Source organism: Phacochoerus africanus, chromosome 10, assembly GCF_016906955.1.
Source record: "Phacochoerus africanus isolate WHEZ1 chromosome 10, ROS_Pafr_v1, whole genome shotgun sequence".
Lineage (NCBI taxonomy): Eukaryota > Metazoa > Chordata > Mammalia > Artiodactyla > Suidae > Phacochoerus > Phacochoerus africanus.
In genome coordinates this window covers 5072028-5091527 of record NC_062553.1, presented here as the reverse complement: position 1 = coordinate 5091527, position 19500 = coordinate 5072028, and the positions used below count along the sequence as shown (strand labels likewise).

At 47.6% G+C, this 19500-nt stretch overlaps 1 protein-coding gene across 1 annotated transcript in view; it reads left to right on the top strand.

The window, feature by feature from the left end:
* STK32B (serine/threonine kinase 32B) overlaps window positions 1-19500 on the top strand; it is a 366748-nt gene that overhangs the window by 301507 nt on the left and 45741 nt on the right. The window contains exon 6 of the mRNA XM_047799270.1: window positions 1976-2065. Within this exon, the coding sequence (XP_047655226.1) occupies window positions 1976-2065 (90 nt within the window). The remainder of the gene's footprint in view (window positions 1-1975; window positions 2066-19500) is intronic.

Here is a 19500-nt window from a genome sequence, read left to right as displayed (position 1 = left end):
TTGGTAGTGCCAGCCAGGTCCCTCCAATCTCTCGGTGTTGTGTATGTCCCCCGCCTAAGTACTTACGGCCACCATCCCAAAGGCAGCTCTCAGATTTGGTGAAAATCCAGCCATTTTTGCATGATGATGTGATGACAAACGGACGGAAATGTGGGTGAATTTATATGAGGCAGTCCAGGCTGGTTTTACTTTATTTTATTTATTTTTAAATTCTGCAGTGCTTTACAGCTTGCAAAAGTTTCACACACATGATTTCACCTAGTCCCACTGCAACGCTTCCTTCCTTCCTTCCTTCCACCGCACCTGCAGCACATGGAATTTCCTGGACCAGGGATTGAATCCAAGCCACCACTGTGACTTATGCCGCAGCCTCTGCAACGCCAGATCCTTTAACCCACTGCACTGGGCTGGGGATCAAACCCCTGACTCTGCAGTGACCCAAACCGCTGCACTCGGATTCCTAACCTCCTGCATCACAGTGGAAACTCCCCATAATAACCCTTTCTGTAATCCCCGAACCCGTATTGCCCCTCCGCCTTCCTTCTCCCCACTAGCTTCCACTCGTTTGTTCTGTCTGTGATATGCTTCTTTTTTGTTTATTCACTAGTTTGTCGTATTCCTTAGATGCTCCCTATACGTGAGGTCATAGAGTATTTGTCTTTCTCTGTCTGACTTATTTCTCTTAGCATAATGCCCTCCAAGTCCATCCTTGTTGCTGCAAATGGCAACATCTTGTTCTTTTTTTATAGCTGAGTAACTTTCCATTGTCTGTCGGTACCATTCCTCCTCCGTTGATGGGCAGAGTTGGTTTTATTTTATGGTCCAGATCCCCCAGAGAGCCTGTGCTGACTCTTTCGGATTTGCTTCCCTCTCACCTCTCACCCCCCATCTGTCCCTTTCTCTCTTCCCCCTTCATCCCTACATCTTCTCTCCCTCCTTCTTCTCTGTCTCTCTTCCTTCCCTCCCAGGTTTCTGGAACACCCATTGCCAAGGTCATGCAGCCTCTCCATGTCCCAGCCATTACGGAGGCTGGATGGAAAGTGGCCTCAACTCCCCGCCCCAACTCAATTCATCACGTCCTACGTACGAAGCCCCCACTGAGCAGACAGACAGACAGCAGAACCAGGGGGTCCTCTGGGCCTGAGGAGCCGCTCTTCACACCCCTCCCCACCCACTGCTTCCTGAGGGAGCTGGACTCCCCTGTCTCATTTGTTCATCAGAAGTGTTCACTCCCTGGACCAGGGCCTCGAAACTTTAATCCCTAAAAATGATGTCTCTCAATGTGTTTATTTATATAAAATACGCATATACCACCAAAAAATTCACATGATAAAACTTGCGTGTAAAATAGATGTTTTTCACCTCACACGTGTATAAATGCGTATACGTGTGTTGCAGGGTGGGAATATTTGAGGTCTATCTTAGCAAATCATAATTACCCAATACAGGTTACCACCTGTAGTCGCCACGTCTTATTCATCTCGGAGCCCCAAGTTTGCATCCTTTTACCAAATTGTCCCTATTTTCCGCACCCCTGGCCCCTAGCCACCATCCTTCTCCTTCCGGTTTCTATGGGTTTGACTTTTTATGTTTAGATTCCACATGTAAGTGAGACCACGTGTTACCTGTCTTTCTCTGACTTACCTCACGAAACATAATGCCTTCAAGGTCCATCCTTCTTATCACAAACGGCAGAATGTCCTTCTATCTCAGGGCTGAATAATACGCCGTTGTATCCGCTTACCACGCCGCCTTTATCCATTGCTCCGCTGGTGTCACTGTGGGTTGTTTCCATAGCTTGGCTCGAAATAGACACTTCTAAAGTGTCCCGTAAAACACGACTGTGAATAGAAGTTCTAGTCTTTTCTTCCTGCACCCCCCGCCCCCGGGCAGACCACAGCTTTAAATCAGACAAGGCGGTGACCCTGCCACCTGCAGCTCTTGCTAACTGCCGTTTCTGACGCTCTGTCCCCAGGACACGTCCACATCGCGGACTTCAACATAGCCACGGTCGTCAAAGGTGCAGAAAAGGCCTCCTCCATGGCGGGGACCAAGCCGTACATGGGTGAGTGTCCCAGGCCCCCCTGCTGTGTCACCCCCTGCCCCCACACCAGGCCCCAGCCATGCCCAGTACATGCAGGCCTCGTGCTCTCTCACCTCCGACCTTCCCACAAGCTCTCTCTGCCCGGAAGACGCTCTCCTGTTTTCTAGAGAAGTCCTACTCCACCCGAAGGGTTGGCTCCAGCTTAGGGAAGAACAAATAACCAACAAATCCTTTTTCTTTTCTGTTAATGTCCAGTAGGGTTGCCAGGATACAGTTTGGGGGGTTGTCATTGGGGGTCTTAGGTACACAGCACTCTTCCAGTGGGGTTTCAGGTGGGTTTTTCTTTAGGACTTTGGGTGGAAATGTCACTTTTGGGGATACAGTCTATTCCCTTAACTTTAATTTTCATCGTTAAGGTCGCCTGTTCTCTGAATGTTGGATCTTCCTTGCCAATCTTCAACATTTGCCATTTTTCTAATCTTTCTTATCTCTGTCATCATAAATTTAATTTTTTCTTTCTTTTAAAGGATTCTCTGTTGTGTTTATTTGCTTTGGGTACTTTTTTAGTGAAGTGTTTACTTCTGAAGTAATTTTCTCTGTGTTTCTAATGTTCTCCTGAGTTCTCTTGCCAGATTTCTGAGTAAGTTCTAATTTGTGTGTTCTTTTATGTCTTGCATAATTTTTAAAATATCTAATATTAGTTATTAATTCTTAATGGATGTATTAGTCATCGATGGCTATATAAAAACAACCACGTCAAACAAAACCTAGCGGCTTAGAACAGTAACAATCCGTTATTTATCACACTTCTGCTCCTTGGCTCAGTGGTTCTTCTGCTGGTTTGGGCTGGACCCACTCGTTTGGCTGGTGGGTGAGCTGGAGGCTGAGGTCAGCCAGGGCAGCTGAGATGAAAGGTCTGCTCTATGTGGTCTTTGGCAACAAGGGGACTAGATGAGCTTGCTCACTTTGTGGCAACCGTTTCAAGAAAGAGAAGGAACTCCCATGTGCTTCTCAAGCCTCTGCTTGCATCACATTTCCTGACATCCAATTGGCCAGAGCAAGTCACATGATGAAGACCAAGGACCACGTGGGAGGGGACCACCCTGGGCATGGACACCAGATGGCCTGACTCATTGGGGAACCATCAGTGGAACCATCTACCGCCCTGTTTCTCTTGAAAGTGCTTTTACTGCCATGTCATTCTGCTCTCTATTCTCTTCTCCCTTTCAGTAACTTTGCATGGAATTCAGCTGGGATGCTTGGTATTCATTTTTCCTGTAATATTAGTTTTCCTGAACCTTAGGAAGATGGCGTGGCTCGGGGTAGCTTTTCTAACAGACTTGTCTCTCTCTCTCTCTCTCTTTTTTTTTTTTTTTTGGCTTTTTAGGGCCATACCCATGGCATGTGAAAGTTTCCAGGCTAAGGGTTGAATCAGAGCTACAGCTGCCAGCCTACACCACGGCCACAGCAACGTGGAATCCCCGACCCACTGAGTGGGGCCAGGGATCAAACCTGCATCCTCATGGACCCTCCCTGGATTCGTTTCCACCGAGCCACGATGGGAACTCCCAGACAGCCTCTTCTGTCCTTGATGTGACATGTCACAACCGAAGGCAGCTTCCCTGGGATTTCCTGGCCCAGTTCTCTTGCCCACTTCTGTCTGAACCTCCTCTTTCTCCACAGGATCTGTCCTAAAAGGGAGCTCTGGCTGGATTGATGAAAGCTGGTTCTAGCCTGTCCAGCCCCTGCAGAACGTACCAAGGGCCCTTTTCACTCACATGAGATAGGGTTGCACAAGCCCCTCTCCGTTTCAGCTGCTGTTGTCAAGCTGGCCAGCTGTGCTGCCCAGCAAACACTTGCTGGCTATTTCGGAGTTCTCTGTTCTCTAGTTCATGCCAGGCTGCCTTGGTTTTTCTTCATTACTTTCCTTCTGTACAGAAATCAATGCCACAGAGGGCTTATCACTGTTGTGGGTTTGTTCCTACCTGCTAATATTTTGGGGTCTGCAGGAGACAACTTCATTTGTAGTAAATGTTGCCCATGGTTTTTGATTTAGATCTTTATCTACTCTGCCAGTGTTCATATGTGGATTGTGAAGACTCAAAAACTATGTCATCATCTTCCCAGAATCCACTTCTTGTACCTCTCATCTTTAATTTACTAAATAAATTTCGTAAATGAGGTTTGGCAATAAATAATGGGAAAACAGTACTTTTTAGTATTTGCTATGTACCAGGAATTCCATCCGTAACCCTATTTAATCCTCACCAACATGAAGTAAGCACAGTTCATTATTCCCCTTTTTTTTTTTCTTTTTAGAGACACACCTGCAGCATATGGAAGTTCCTAGGCTAAGGGTCAAATCAAAGCTGCAGCTACCAGCCTATGCCACAGCCACAGCCACACTGGACGAGCCACATTGCAACCTACACCACAGCTCGTGGCAATTCTGGAGTCTTAACCCAGGGATAGGACCTGCATCTTCATGGAGACTATATGTCTGGTTCTTATCCCACTGAGCCACAGTGGGAACACCTATTCCCATTTTAGAGTCTAGGAAACAGGCTGAGAGAGGTGACCTGCCCAGGTTGACAGTGGTAGTGAGCACAGACCTGGGTCAGTGTGAACCAGATGGGCAGGTCTGTCCACTTCAGAGGCCCCTTGGGATGCCGAATCCAAACCCCAATAAGGCTTTGACTATGGATGATCTTTCTGAAATCCCCTTCCAGAAGGATCCAGAGCTGGGCAGGTCTGTCCAAGGAAATCTCTGCTTTAAGATTCAACAGAGGAGTTCCCATCCTGGCTCAGCGATGAACAAACCCGACTAGTATCCATGAGGACACGGGTTCAATCCCTGGCGTTGCTCAGTGGGTTAAGGATCTGGCTTTGCCGTGAGCTGTGGTGCTCGGATCCCGCATGGCTATGGCTGTGGTGTAGGCTGGCAGCTGCAGCTCTAATTTGACGCCTAGTCTGGGAACTTCCATATGCCATGGGTTCAGCCCTAAAAAAAAAGATACACACACGAAAAGATTCAACAGGGGTGGGATGAGCAGGACTAGGAGGTGGAGGATGGGAGAGGAGAAGGGAGAAGGCTACCTCCGAGCTTCTGGATCAGGCAGCAGAGTGGGTCACAGTGACATTGTCCGGGTGGGGAACACCGAAGGGGCAGCAAGCGTGTGGAGGGTGAGTTGGAATGTCAGGCATCTGTAGGCACTCCGGACATTCGAATGGACTCTGAGCATCTGAGAGCGATGTGGGCTGGATTTGCGCAGGGAGGCGGCAAAGCCAGGGCAGTGACGGGGTCCTCGGGGAGGACACGGGAGGGAAGATCCCTGATTCCAAGCCTGGGAGCACCTTGTCGGAGGGAGAGGCCGGGGAGTCATCATCTCCAGAGGAAGGGCGGAGGAGAGAGGCTTCAGCAGAGAAGGATGCAGAATCCTAGAAAGCAGTTCCAATTGCCTTTTGACCCTTCCTTCCTTCCCTCCTTCCTTCCTTCCTTCCTTCCCTCCTTCCTCTTTTTAGGGCCGCACTTGTGGCATGTGGAAGTTCCCAGGCTGAGGATTGAATCGGAGCTGCAGCTGCCGACCTACACCACAGCCACAGCACCACCAGATCCGAGCCACATCTGCTAGCTACGCTGCTGCTTGCGGCAACACCGGATCCTAAACCCACTGAGCGAGGCCAGGGCTCGAGCCCGCATCCGCATGGATACTAGTCAGGTTTTTAACCGGTTGAGCCACAACAGAGACTCTGCCCTTGGGCTATCTCTGAAAAGCAAACTGATCTCTGGACCAGTGGAGAAAGGCAACCGTGTTCCCCCAATCCTGACCTTGGTCTTTCTGCTTTGCCACTGTTCGTGGCAGACTTCCTGGGCTGCATCAGCCTTGTGCTCTGGTTTCCCGCTCGGGTCTGTGACAGCTCTGTCCTGGCTCTCAGCCTCCGGGAAAGCAGGCCTGGGGGTGGGGGTGGGGGTGAACCCAGTTGGCCACTTTGCACAGTGGATCCACCCACGAAAGAGAGAAGAAAAGCAACAGGTATCGCGACCCTCCTGCATGTCTGTCATCACATTTAATTCCCTAGAAGATCCACGTCAGGTTTCTACCACTCTCTCATTTTGTATATATACGAGTAATCCGAGGCCCAGAGAGGTTAGTTAACCTGCTCAGAGTCACACAGCTGGCAAGTGAAGGAAGCAGCATTTGAAGCCACGTCTGTTTGTGTGCCAAGTCCATGTTTTTGCCACTATACCAAACTGCCTTTATGACACTGAATTCTTATATCAGAAAGCCACTTTTCTCAGATAAGAAAAAAGTGTATTGTCCCAGCTGTATCTAGGATTCTAGGATTCAGAGCTTCTAGTGTCCCTTTTTTTTTTTTTTTTTTTAGGGCCACACCCCTGGCATATGGAAGTTCCCAGGCTAGGGATCTAATCAAAGCTACAGCTGCCAGCCTACACCACAACCACAGCAACAAGGGATCTAAGCCGCATCTGCGAACTACACCATAGCTCATGGCAACGCCGGATCCTTAATTCACTGAGCGAGGCCAGGGATCGAACCTGCAACCTCATGGATCCTAGTCGGGCTTGTTACTGCTGAGCCACAGTGGGAACTTCCAGAAGAGTCTCTTTAATAAGTGCTGTTGGCAAAATTGGGCATCCACCCGGAAAAGAATGAAACGGGACCCCTCAGCCTCGTGGTTCCTAGTCTGGTTTGTTTCTGCTGCGCCACGACAGGAACTCCTAGTGTCCTTTTAATTGAAGAAGCTTCAGTACTGAATTAATGAATGAGATTTTTATAAGTTTTAGAGAGCCCAACTGATTTACCAAATGGGTATATTTTCAGAGACTTTAAAGGTTGGCAGTGAGGGGGGTGTTGGGGTGAGGGGTCGCCCAGTAAAGCAGTTCTCAGGGCTGTAGATTCCTGACATCTAATGGCAGGTTTGTTGATTTCACTCACTTGAGCTGTTCAGTTCAAAGTCCCAATAACACGTTCCCAGAATGTTCCAAACACGGATTCAGAGAACGGGCTGATGAGTAAGCTCCCAAAGGTTGCTCACGAAGGATGATCCCGGAAGAAACATTAGCATAGAACTGAATTTTCATTAATTAAGAGAGTAGATGGAAGGCACAAAGAGGGGAAAATAGCTCTGAAATGCACCAGCTTAGAAGTTTGGAAACGTTCCAGCAGCTGCTCGGGCTTCAGAGTTTACTCATCTGAGAGGAAACGAAGAGCTGAGCGTTCCTTGAGCAAACACGGAGCATTTCGGCGGCGCAGGGCTTGGAGTCAGGCGCGGGGGCGTGGGGGCGTGGGGGCGCGGGGGTGCGTGTGCGTCCCTGACCTCAGGGCCTCAGCACCTGCAGGGGAGACGGCTGTGCGGGAATGGATATAAGCAGGTGCCCATCAAGACGGACTCCCGAGAAGGCGACCTTCTGAGTTAGACCCTGAGGATGTGTTTGGAGCCCACCTTCCAGGCGAGGAGGAGGAGAGGCCCGTTCAGCCCAAGCAAAGGCAGTGGCATGCCAGCGTGGTGGGCTGGGAGGCCCTAGCAGTTACTTTTTTTTTTTTTTAATAGAACAAGAGGAGGCGGGAGGGAGGGATGAGGCAGCACCAGGGTCTTGAATGCCGTGTGAGGGCGACAGAGACAGAGGAAAGGTCAATGCTGGGGACGGTCATCAGATTCATGGGACCAGGCTCAAAGGTGGCCTTGGAGAAGCAAATGGGTATCCGAGCTTGCCAGGAATGGGTCCCAGCAAAGTGTGGGCTACAGCCAGCGTGGGGCAACTTGGGTGTCTTCCTCGTAGCAGCTGGGTGAGCGTAGGCATATCTCATAATGCACGTAAAGCGTATAATACAATACAATGCACACAAAGTGCTTGGCATGGTAAACCTCAAACCAAGGCTCCCGACAGTGTCCTCATCTGAGAACTAGGATTAAAGGTTATTCAGTCTGTCTTGCAGGTTGTGAGGATTTCATGATGTGACCATGGAAGGTATGCAACACGGAGCCTGACGAATGGGAGATGTGACCAGCTGGTGGCTGATTATTATGATTGCTGCTATGGTCCTTGTTATTATTCAGATGAGTGATTATTTGGTTTATGCTGCGCCCTGGGAACCCTTTGACATCCCATTGCCTCATGGAGTGTGCAGTCTAGTTGAGGAAACAGACCCCAAACAAATCCTAGTGCATAATAGGAGCTGGGTCTGCTGGGGGATAGTGGGTGCCCTGGGGGATCTTGGGGCCGATGCCCTGTCAGTGTCACCCAATGTGAGTTCCTTTCTCTAGGATGCTGCAGGGAGCAAACACGGATGGCTGCGCTGACACCATGGCAGTGCTTGTATTCTCTTTGTAGAAATGATGGAGGTTAAAGGAAGTCAAGTTTGCTGCCCCTGTGCCAGAGAAAGTGACAGAGATGGCATGCAGACTCGGGCCAGTAAGGCTCCAGGTCCCAGTATCTTTCCTGAGAACCTGCCAATCATCCATCCACCTATCCACCATCCATCCATCCATCCGCCCACCCATCCATCTACCCATCTATCCATCCATCCATCCATCCATCCATCCATCCATCCATCCACCCACCCGTCCATCTACCCATCTACCCATCCATCTATCCATCCATCCTTCCATCCATCCATCCATCCACCCACCCGTCCATCTACCCATCTACCCATCCTTCCATCCATCCATCCATCCATCCATCCATCCATTCATCCACCCACCCGTCCATCTACCCATCTATCCATCCATCCATCCATCCATCCACCCACCCACCCGTCCATCTACCCATCTATCCATCCATCCATCCATCCATCCATCCATCCACCCACCCATCCAATGGAGGTTTATGCAGCACCTTACATGTCCAGGCAGAGTTCTATGGACTAAACATACATCTGTGAACAAATAAGCAATACTCCTGCCTTCATCGGTCTGGCTGTTTATGAGGGAGACAATCACGATACAAACCATAAAACCCATAAATCTATAGTTTGAGATGTTTATTTTTGAGGAGCAATTTTCGTGCAGTGAAATGCACTCCTTTAGCACAGAGTGCTGTGAATTTGGACAAACCCACACAGTCACACATCCCCCCATAATAAAGCTAGAGAACAATGCCATCGCCCCCAAATGTCCTTCCTCTCCTATGGTTTCGACTCTTCCAGAAAGTCACAAAAACAGAATCGTATTGTCTCTAACCTTTTGAATCTGGCTTTTTCACCCAGAATGCTGTGCTTGAGATGTATCTGTGTCGTGTGGATCAGTGGCTTTCCTTTTGATGGCTACGTGCACCTCCTTTGGCTGAATATACATAGTTGGTTTATACCTTCACCAGTTGAAGGGCATTTGAGTTGGTTCCAATTTTACAAAATTATAGACAGTCTTTTCTACAAACTTAGGCTTCTTCTTCTCTCGAATAATTACCCAGAAGTGTGACTGCTGTGTCATGTGTAGTGTACCTTTAACTTTCGGAGACACCGACAAACCCTTGAATGTAGTTTCATTTGCTTATTTGCCATCCACACACCTTCTTTGTGAAGTATCTGTTCAAAGCATTGCCCATGAATTTATTGGATTATCTGGTTTTTATTTTTAGACTTTGAGTTCTGTGTATATTCTAGATATAAGTGCTTTACCAGATATGTATTTTGCAAATATTTTCCCCATTCAGTAGCTTGTCTATTACCTTAATAGCTAAGAGTCTTTTTAAGAGCAGGTGTTTTAAATTTGAATGAAGGTCACTTTTTAAATTTTTCATTTATTGGTCATGTCTTGAGTGTCACAGCTACACAAATTTTCCTCCCATGAGGTCACAAAGATTTTTCTCTTTTGTTTTCTTGTTGAAGCTTTATATGTTGGGTTTTATGTTTAGAGCTATAGTCCATTTGGGGTTCCCTTTTGAAATGGTGTAAAATGTGGGTCAAGCTGCATTCACCTGCAAACGCTGTCCAATTGTTCCAGCACCGTTTGTTGAAAAACCCTGTTCTTTCTCTCTGCCACCAGCTTTGCCACTTCATTAAAACTCAGTTGGCTATTGGTATATATGGGTCTATTTCTGGATTCTCTTCGGTTCTGTTGATCTATTTGTTTATGCCTTGGCTGATCTCATACTTTTCCTGTAGCTTTATAATAATACTCGAAATCAGGTACTGAGAGTCCTTCAACTTTATTCTTCTTTTCACGATGATTTTGCCTATTCTATATCCTTTGCCTTTTCATATGCGTTTTAAAATCAGGTTGTTGATGTCTCCCCAAAAAAATCCTGCTGATTTTTGTTAAGACTGCACTGAATCTCTAAGCCAGTTTAGAAAGAAGTGACATTCTGACGATGTTGAGTCCTCTAAACCATAAAGACAGGGTGTCCCTCCAAATATTTAGGTGACTTTGGATGCTTTCATCAGTGCCGTATAGTTTTCAGCATACCAGTCTTGCAATATTTTGTTACACTTTTACTTATCTTGCAAATGTTGGGTGTTATCCCAATGGTACATTCTTTTGCAAAAAAAAAATTAGGTACTTGTTATTAATTGCTAATTTGTAGAGATACGATTGATGTTTGTGTGTTGACCTGATATGCTTTAATTTTGCTCAATTTGTTTATCAGTTCTGGTGGCTTTTTAGTCAATTCTTTGGGCTTTCTATGTAGACAATCGTGTTTGCAAGGAGAGCTAGTTTTGTTTCCTCCTGTCCAGTCTGCATGCTTTTTCTTTGTCTTGTTGCCCTCTCTAGAACATGTAATACACTTGGTCTTGATCCTGCTTTTAGTCGGAAATCAATTAGTAGTGTTTTTGTTGTTGTTTTATGGCTAAGTATGATATTAACTATAAGTTTTTGTAGTTGCTCTTTGTCCAGTTAAGGAAATTTCCTTCTATTTCTAATTTTCTGAGCTTTTTAAATCATAAATGCATGTTGATTTTTTTTTTGAGCGTTGTCAAATATCTTTCCTGCAATGATTAAGACAATATTATGGGTTCTCTTCCGTAATCCTGGAAATACACTGACCGATTTTAGAATATGTCGAATCAGCCTGATGGTCCCAGAATAAATCCCACTTGGTCATAATGTATGATACGGCGTCAATGTGCTCATACGTCATTTACAATGTTTACATGTAGGGTCACGAGGAATATTTGTTTACTTGCACCATTTTTCTGTGATTGTGGTGTCAGAGTAGTGCTGGTAATTTACATAGGAAATATTCCCTCCTCTTCTACTTTGCAGAAAAATTTATGTAGAATTGGTATTATTTCTAACATGTATTTGGTAGAATTTGTATATATTTACTGCATCTCTGGCACTATATTGGGTTTTTTTTTTAAATTAGTGTTTCCATCTGATTCTCCTATAATTTCCATCTTTTAATGCATGTTGTCCATCTTTCCTGTAGAACCTTTAAAATAGATTAAATTTCTTGTCTGTTAGTTCTAATATCTAGTTCATCTCTGAGTGTGGTTCTGCTGATTGCTTTGTTTCTTCACACTGGGTTTTTGTTTTTCCTTTGTCATGCGTCTTGTAACTTTTGGTTAAAAACTGATCATTTTGTGTGGATAGTGTTTATGCCTGGAAAAGGAACTGCCTCTTCTACTCCTATGCCTTTAGTTGTGTGTGAGAGCAGAATTGGGTCAATCTCTAATCAGGAGAGGAGCTGGGTTTGCGTTTTTGTTGCCGTGGTCATCCTTTTTGTTTTGTTTTGTTTTGCTTTTTTTAGGGCCACCCTCACAGCATATGGAAGTTCTTAGGCTAGGTATTGAATCAGAGCTATAGCAACTGGCCCACACCACAGTCACAGCAACTCAGGATCTGAGCAGTGTCTGCGACCTACACCACAGCTCATGGCAATGCTGGATCCTTAACCCACTGAGCGAGGCCAGGGATTGAACCTGCATCCTCATGGATACGAGTCGGATTCGTTTCCGCTGCGCTGCAGTGGGAACTCCCGCCATGGTCCTCCTTAATGCACCTCCTCTGGAGTTGGGTTGGGATGGCGTTGCCAAAGGGTTTTCCCCAATGTTCCTATCCTGCCTCCTGCTTTAAGCTCTCCCTGTGATCCTGAGCCTCGAAGAGGTTCTCACTGCATTCTTCTGTTCCCCAGCAGGTGACTTCTGCTTCTTGTTACTTGACACTATTGATCTGATTTGGGGCTGGGCAGAGAGTGTTACCTGTTGCCTTGGTTCATCCAGCCTTAGGCAGGCTCTGTGTCCATGGGTCGTGCGGGTGGGGCTTTCTCACTCATCTTTCTCCCAACAGTGGGAAACCACAAATGCCTGAGCCCAGGAGGATTTTCTCTGCCTTCCCCAGGGGTAGAGACTTTGTTTTTCTCTTCCCTCCCTCACCTTCTCCTGTGCTCTTCATGGTACAGGAATCTGCTGTTCTTCCTCTATTTGCATCAGGCTTTTGTTCCTTAGGGGTGTGGGCAGGTGGATCCAGGAAAGGCTTTGTCCGCAAAGCAGTAGCTGCTCTCTTCCCCAAGTCCTCCATCATCAAGACAGGCTTTCTACAACCTCCTGCCCTGTTCCAGACTTTGTCATGGGCACCCAGCGAGGGAGAGGAGTCTGCGAGGAGGTGCAAATTCCCCTTGTATCTGGACAAACAGTGATTCTACTCTCTCCCTTGAGTTCTGGCACAACCTTTAGCAATGCCGTGAAACTGAACATCTTCACCCAAGTCTCTGTTCTCCTACCCCTCTCCTCGTGCCATGCTATTCCCAAGATACCCAGTAGTCACATCCCAACTCTTCCTGGAGGCACCCGTCTCTCCTTAGATGGCAGACTAGTTGAGTTTGAGAAAAGCATGGTTTGATAGAGAGGGTAGCTTTCTCTTGTTGTTAAGCTTGGAGTGACCCTTTTTCCACCTCTTACATTTTAAACAGAAGCAGAACTGTTTGCAACCTTTATAAGGATTGTGATGGAAAAAGAGAGATGCTGATGGAAGAAATGGATCCGATTGGAGAGGTCAGGATACTTTGGCTGAGGAAGTGAGTTCTCAGCTAGATTCTAAAGGAGTAGGTGTTGTTCAGCACAAAGAGTGGAAAAAGCATTGCAGGAGATGGAACTGCACTTGCGTGGGCCTTGAGGCAAAAAGGATCTCATCACGTAGAAAGAGCCAGAAGGAGGTGGCTTGGCCTGAGCAAAGGAGGCAAGGACAGTGGGCAGAGAGACATGATGGGGCCAGGCCGTGCGATGTTTGTTTGCCTGCTAAAGGTGTTGGTTTCTACAGCATGTTCCATGAGAAATTTTTTTTGACCACACCTGCAATACATGGAAGTTCCCAGGCCAGGGCTCAAACTCGCACCGCAGTAGTGACACAGGCTGCTGCAGTGACAACGCAGGCTGCTGCAGTGAGAAGAGAACTCCTCCATGGGAAATCTTAATGACCATTATTTGTCCCAGATAAACAGGGAATCTTGGAATCCTTTAAGAGAGTCACGCTACGGAAATGAACTTTCCCATCAGCCTAATATGCTACTTAGATGGTGGCTATAGGGAGTTCCCATCATGGCACGGAGGAAACGAATCCGACTAGGAACCATGAGGTTACAGGTTCAATCCCTGGCCTCGGTCAGTGGGTTAAGGATCCCGAGCTGCCGTGAGCTGTGGTGTAGGTCACAGACATAGCTGGGATCTGGCTTTGCTGTGGCTCTGGCGTAGGCCGGTGGCTACAGCTCCGATTGGACCCCTAGCCTGGAAACCTCCATGTGCTGCGGGTGCAGCCCTAAAAGGACAAAAGACAAAAAAAGAAAAAAGAAAAAGGTAGTGACTGTACTTCACAAGTTGAGTGTATAAAATGCAGTTTTACATTGATGGTATAAATGTACAGACTGCATTTGACTGTCCCCCTGAGCTTTCAGGTAGCACTCTCCATCATTATGAAAACTTCCCAAAGGTATTTTTTTTAATCTACTAATTTAATCTGACACATTTAACATGAAGCAGTTTTCTGGTACGGGTGCCTCATTTATTTCTGGGGCGCATCAGAGCTTCAGCACTTACTCACCAGTGAAGCTTCCCTGCTCTTCTTCCTCTTCTCCTGCAGACAGGTGAGGTCCTCCTGGTCCACGCCTGGGCGCCGTCTGACCTACCTTCGTGAAAGCCACCTCCTCTTGCTACTACTGCTACCAGCATTCCCAGATAGAAAGGATCAGACGGGGGCAGTGGTTTCAGTTCATCTCAGATTAATATGTATGTGAGATCTGGGTTCATCTGCCAAGATACAAAGCCAAAGAAACCTGAATCACCCCCAGGGGATCCAGACAGAGGCCGATGTCTGCTTTCTGCGGCTTTTCCCCACACTCTAATCAAAGACTGATAACGGAGGCCTTGAATCAGTTGGGAACATGTACAGCATGTGTGTCTGTGAGTTGGGCTTTCATTTATGTGTGCCTTTCATTTCTCATTCAGTCATGAATTGATACAGGAATAATCAGGCCACATCTGTTGGGAACTTGCTATGAGTCAGTCCCTGCTCTGAGTCATGTAATTATCTCATTATGGGGTGGGGCTGTTATTATCCCACAGAATCTGAGACTTACGCAGCGCTTACGGTGTGCTTGTCCAGGAGGAGGAGTTCCCGTTGTGGCTCCGCAGTAGCAAATGCGATTAGCATCCATGAGGATGCATTTTGATCCCTGACCTGGTTAAGGGATCTGGCATTGAGATGAGCTGTGGTGTAGATCACAGATGCAGCTCAGATCTGATGTGGCTGTGGTTGTGGTGTAGCCCGGCAGCTGCAGCTCTGATTCAACTGCTCGCCTGGGAGCTTCCATATGCTGCAGGTTTGGCCCTAAAAAGCCAAAAAAAAAAAAAAATTGTGCATGTCCATTGATAAATAGCAAAGGCAGCCACTGAGATTCAAAGCCAGGATTCTGTGAAACTTCAGCCTCTTTCCCACTCTGATCCCTTGAGCATCTGCCTACATCTGGACCAGCCTCGTGCTAATCCCTGAGGTTTGGGGCCTGCCTTGGTCATATCTCTGTTCAAACGGCTCCCAGTCTGGTAGGACAATGGACATGGTTATCCTTAAATAAGATATGGCATGATCACTACTGCACGGGAGGAAAAGGCAAAGGTTTGGTGAGAATCCAGAACATAGATTGATGGAATAGGGGATGGAAAGAGGGGAACTGAGGAACAGGAAGAGACTTGATGAACACTCCACAGTGGGTGTAAAATTTGATCTGGGTTTTGAAGTATGACTAGGAGTTCGTGAGTAGAAAAATAGGGTAAAGAGTATGAGGCAAATCATGGAAGATTAAAAATATAAAGTGTGTCCTATTCTTTGAGGTTGGCACAGTGGGCACAGTAAAGACAGTGGCCAAAATACAAAGAGATTGAAGCCTGTTTTTAGGACGTTTTCATGTGAAGGAGTTTGACCTTTATTCTATCATTTTAAGTAGAAAACTTTGGAGTGGTTTTAATTAAGTGATTTAACCATGTGAATGATAATGCAATAATAATAATGTTAGACTGCATTTATTGAAATTTACTTTGTGCTCAGTAAGTGCATACAGAACTTCATTTTTTTCTTCATCATAATAGTATATAGCGGATATCGTTACTCCTTTTTATGGATGAGGAAAACCGAGGCACACGGAAAAGGCGAGGCAGGAAGCCTGGGTTCCGCTGCAGGTCGGAATCCTCGCCTCACTCACACCTCCTTCAGTCTCTCTGTTGCATTGATTCTACTGACTTAGAAACGTGACTCAGGAGCAGGCGCGAGGTGGGACCAGTGAGCTCCAGGCTGACGTGTGAGGGGCTGTCAGGAGTCCAGACGGAGATGAGAAAAGGACCAGAGAGGCGAGAAAGATTCGATGAGTCTTGAGAACCACTTAGATGATCCAAAGCATTGGCTGGGGGGAGGGCGGGGTCCAGGAGCCTCCCAAGTTTCTGACTTTGTGCAGCTGAGCCTCAGAGGAGACCGAGGACCCAAGAGAAGGGACAGCTGGAAAGGGAGAGTTTGGCTTGGACAGACTGAATAGGCGATGCCTGTGGGGCCTCTCGGTGGAGGTGTCCAGGAGGCAGTTGGCTGCACAGATCTGACCAGCCTCCGGGCCGTGCAAGCTGGAGAAAGGTCTTGCCTTGAAGAAAGGCTCAGTGGGCAGGAGACCTGGGCTGTGGTCCCAGCTGGGCTGGAGGCCACCTCCTCCAACAGGCTTTTACCTTCTGCCCTACAAAATGTGGGAGAGAAAGGAAATGACCCCTCTAGGCTGAAATGTGGTATTTCTACGTTCCTGGTCCAGAGGAGGCCTGACCTGTGGAAACAGATCCCGGAAGCCCGTCAGCTTGTAAGCTAGACTCTGAATCCTGCGCCACACTCCCAGCGGCACCAGAAGCTTCAGGAATATTCATAGCGCTAAAGCAGCAGGCTAATAATTATAACGTTGGAGGTTTCTGTGGTTTTTTTCTGTATTTTTAGTCTAATGAGGAATTAAACTCTGCATGCCGTGCATAGCATGGCAAGCCTACTAAAAGCATATTCACACTTCCTGGGGCATCTCTGCTTGCTTTTCTGCAGGGCCTATTCTGTGATGGCCCTTGGAATCCAGGCTCACTTTCCATCTGAAACCTGCCTTGACAGAATTGCGCAGCTGCCGGTAGAAATGGTTGGGGTGGGGGGTGAGGCTGACCTTTCCACGCCACTGGGCCGTGCTGGGGAGGCGGTTTCCATGAAGCCCAGTGTCCACCCAGCATGTTCCCTCGTGGGCTCACAGGTACCACGAAAGATGCTGAGGATGTATTGAGGGAGGAAGCAGGTGCTGCTGGGGACTGAGATTCAAGAGCCGCTTTTATTCACGTACCTGCTAATGGCAAACCACTTCTATTATTTGCTTTTGGATTCTCTGGAAACCTTAATGTCTTCAAATGTAGAATTCCTGGATCTTTATAAATACTCTTTTTTTTTTTTTCTTTTTTAGAGCCACACCCACAACATATGGAAGTTCCCAGGCTAGGGGGGCAGCATCAGAGCTGCAGTTGCCTGCCTACACCACAGTCACAGCAACATGGGATCTGATCCATGTCTGTGACCTACACCACAGCTCAGGGCAACACCAGATCCTTAACCCACTGAGCGAGGCCAGGGATCAAACCCGCGTCGTCATGGATACGAGTTGGGTTCATTACCGCTGAGCCACAAGGGGAGCTCCCTTCATAAATACTTTTGATTTTGGTTCCAATTGAATTCACAGATTTAATACATTGACCATGGAGAGATTTTGAAATATAAAACATGAAGTTTATATTGCATGTATGCGTGTATATATATGATACATTATTTTTCTTTTCGGCATACACCTGCAGATGGAATGATTTGGTGGAAAAGGTCTGGATTTGGAAGGAGGCAGAGCAAGGACCCTGGGGCATAGGGGAGGGGGCCGGGGTTCAGCCAAGACTCAGCACCCCAGTAGCTGTGTCACCTGGGTGTTCATTTCACCTTCTTCAAGCCCGGCTTCCTCAAATGAAGATAGTAATCGTACTTGCCTCCCCAGGTCCTTGGAGAGGAAAAGGAGATGATGCATGTGAGACCGTGATAAGCGCTTTATAAATGTCAGCTTTCCTGCAGAGTCAACGATGTACATGAGGAAACCTCAAGAGCTTCTAGCCCATACTAGATGCTCAATAAATGGCCACTTCCGGAATGCAGCTCTCAGTGTTGTAAAGAAAACTAATGGCCATAATAATAATGGAACAGGAGTTCCTGTCATGTCTCAGCCATTACAAAACCAACTAATATCCATGAGGATGCAGGTTCAATCCCTGGCCTCACTCAGTGGGTTAAGGATCTGGCGCTGCCGTGAGCTGTGGTGTAGGTCGCAGATGCGGCTCAGATCCCGAGTTGCTGTGGCTGTGGCGTAGGCTGGCAGCTACAGCTCCGATGAGACCCCTGGCCTGGGAACGTCCACATGCCATGGGTGTGGCCCTAAAAAGACAAAAAAGTAATAATTATAAATAATGGAGCAGCTGTACTGAGCCTTCGGCTGAAACTCATTCAGAGCAGCATGCTTCTGCCCACTGTCTCCACAGCCCTGAACTTGCCCCTTTACCTCTCTGCACCCCAGTTCCTTCCTCTGTGGCTTGGGGTGCTTTGAAGACGGGTGGGAGGAATGATGCACACATCAGTTCTGCACGACTGTTTTGTGCACAGTGATGACAGTTGCAGTTGGCATTTCCAGTGGCTCGAGATGGAGTCCGGGTTGGCCCTTCCCCCATCAGGGCATTGACGTTTTAGATGTTGTTCTGGTGGGTTTTTTTCCTTGTGCAAGGCCTTGGCGAATTTCATTCCTCCGTCACCCCCGCGGGTGTACCCAGACCTTGGACCCTGGACGGCCTTTCTCGGCGTGGCCAGAGCCACTCCCCCTGCCACCACTGCTTAGTTTGCCATTTGCTGTCCTGGGCCCCCCTCAGGGTGTCTTTGCCACTCACTTTGCACCAGGAACCCGCAGTCCTGGCCTTGACGGTGCCAACCCAGAACAGCCTGGTTCCCTCCTTGGTGGGACGCACAGCATCGAGCCCACATTCCGTGTCACTGTCAGATCAAATGGGTTCATACCTGCTCAGCTCTTAAAACAAGGTTTGGTGCATGACAGATGCTCCGTAAAGATGAGCTATTTTTTTTTTTTTTTGGCTGCACCCTCAGCACGCAGAAGTTCCCAGGCCAGGAATCAAACCCTCTCCCCAGCAGTGACAATGCCAGATCCTTAACCTGCTGAGCCAGCAGGGAACTCCACGATGAGCTATTTTTATTAGCAGAATGTCAAGTGCTCAGAACAGTGCTTGGCATCCAGCAAGGGCTGTATAGTGGTTGCTATTCTTTAATGATCATTCATTTATTGAGTCGGCCGTCAGACCTTTCTCAAGTGTCGTCTTCATGACAGACAAGGCTTGGGACACCAGGGAGAATGTGACAGTCCCTTCCTTCAGGGGGCTCCGAGTCTAGTGAGATGCCTAGAGATGGTGGGGCCAAGAGGAAGCCTTAACCTCGTTTGGAGGGAGGGGGATGGTAAGACAAGAATAATGGCAGTGATGTCTCTGGAGGAATCCATGACACATGGAAAGAAGCATGCAGGAGTTCCCACTGTGGCTCAGCTTGTTAAGGACCCGACTAGGTTTGATCCCTGGCCTCGCTCAGTGGGTTAAAAATCCGGCATTGCTGCAGCCTGCAGCGTAAGGTCACAGATGCAGCTCAGATCTTGCGTTGCTGTGGCTGTGGCAGAGGCCTTGGCTGCAGCCCCCATTCTACCTCTGACCTGGGAAATTCCTAGATGTGGCCCTAAAATGGAAAAGAAAAGAAAGAAGCATGCAGAATGTCTGGTACGCAGTCGATGCCTAGAATTGGTAACTCTAGAGCTGTACTCTTTGTAGATTAGGGCAGAGGGGAAGAGATAGACAGGCAGGGTATTCTAGGAACAACAGGCAGTGTGTAGCTGAAATCCAGGGTGGCCACAGGCAACCCCATGG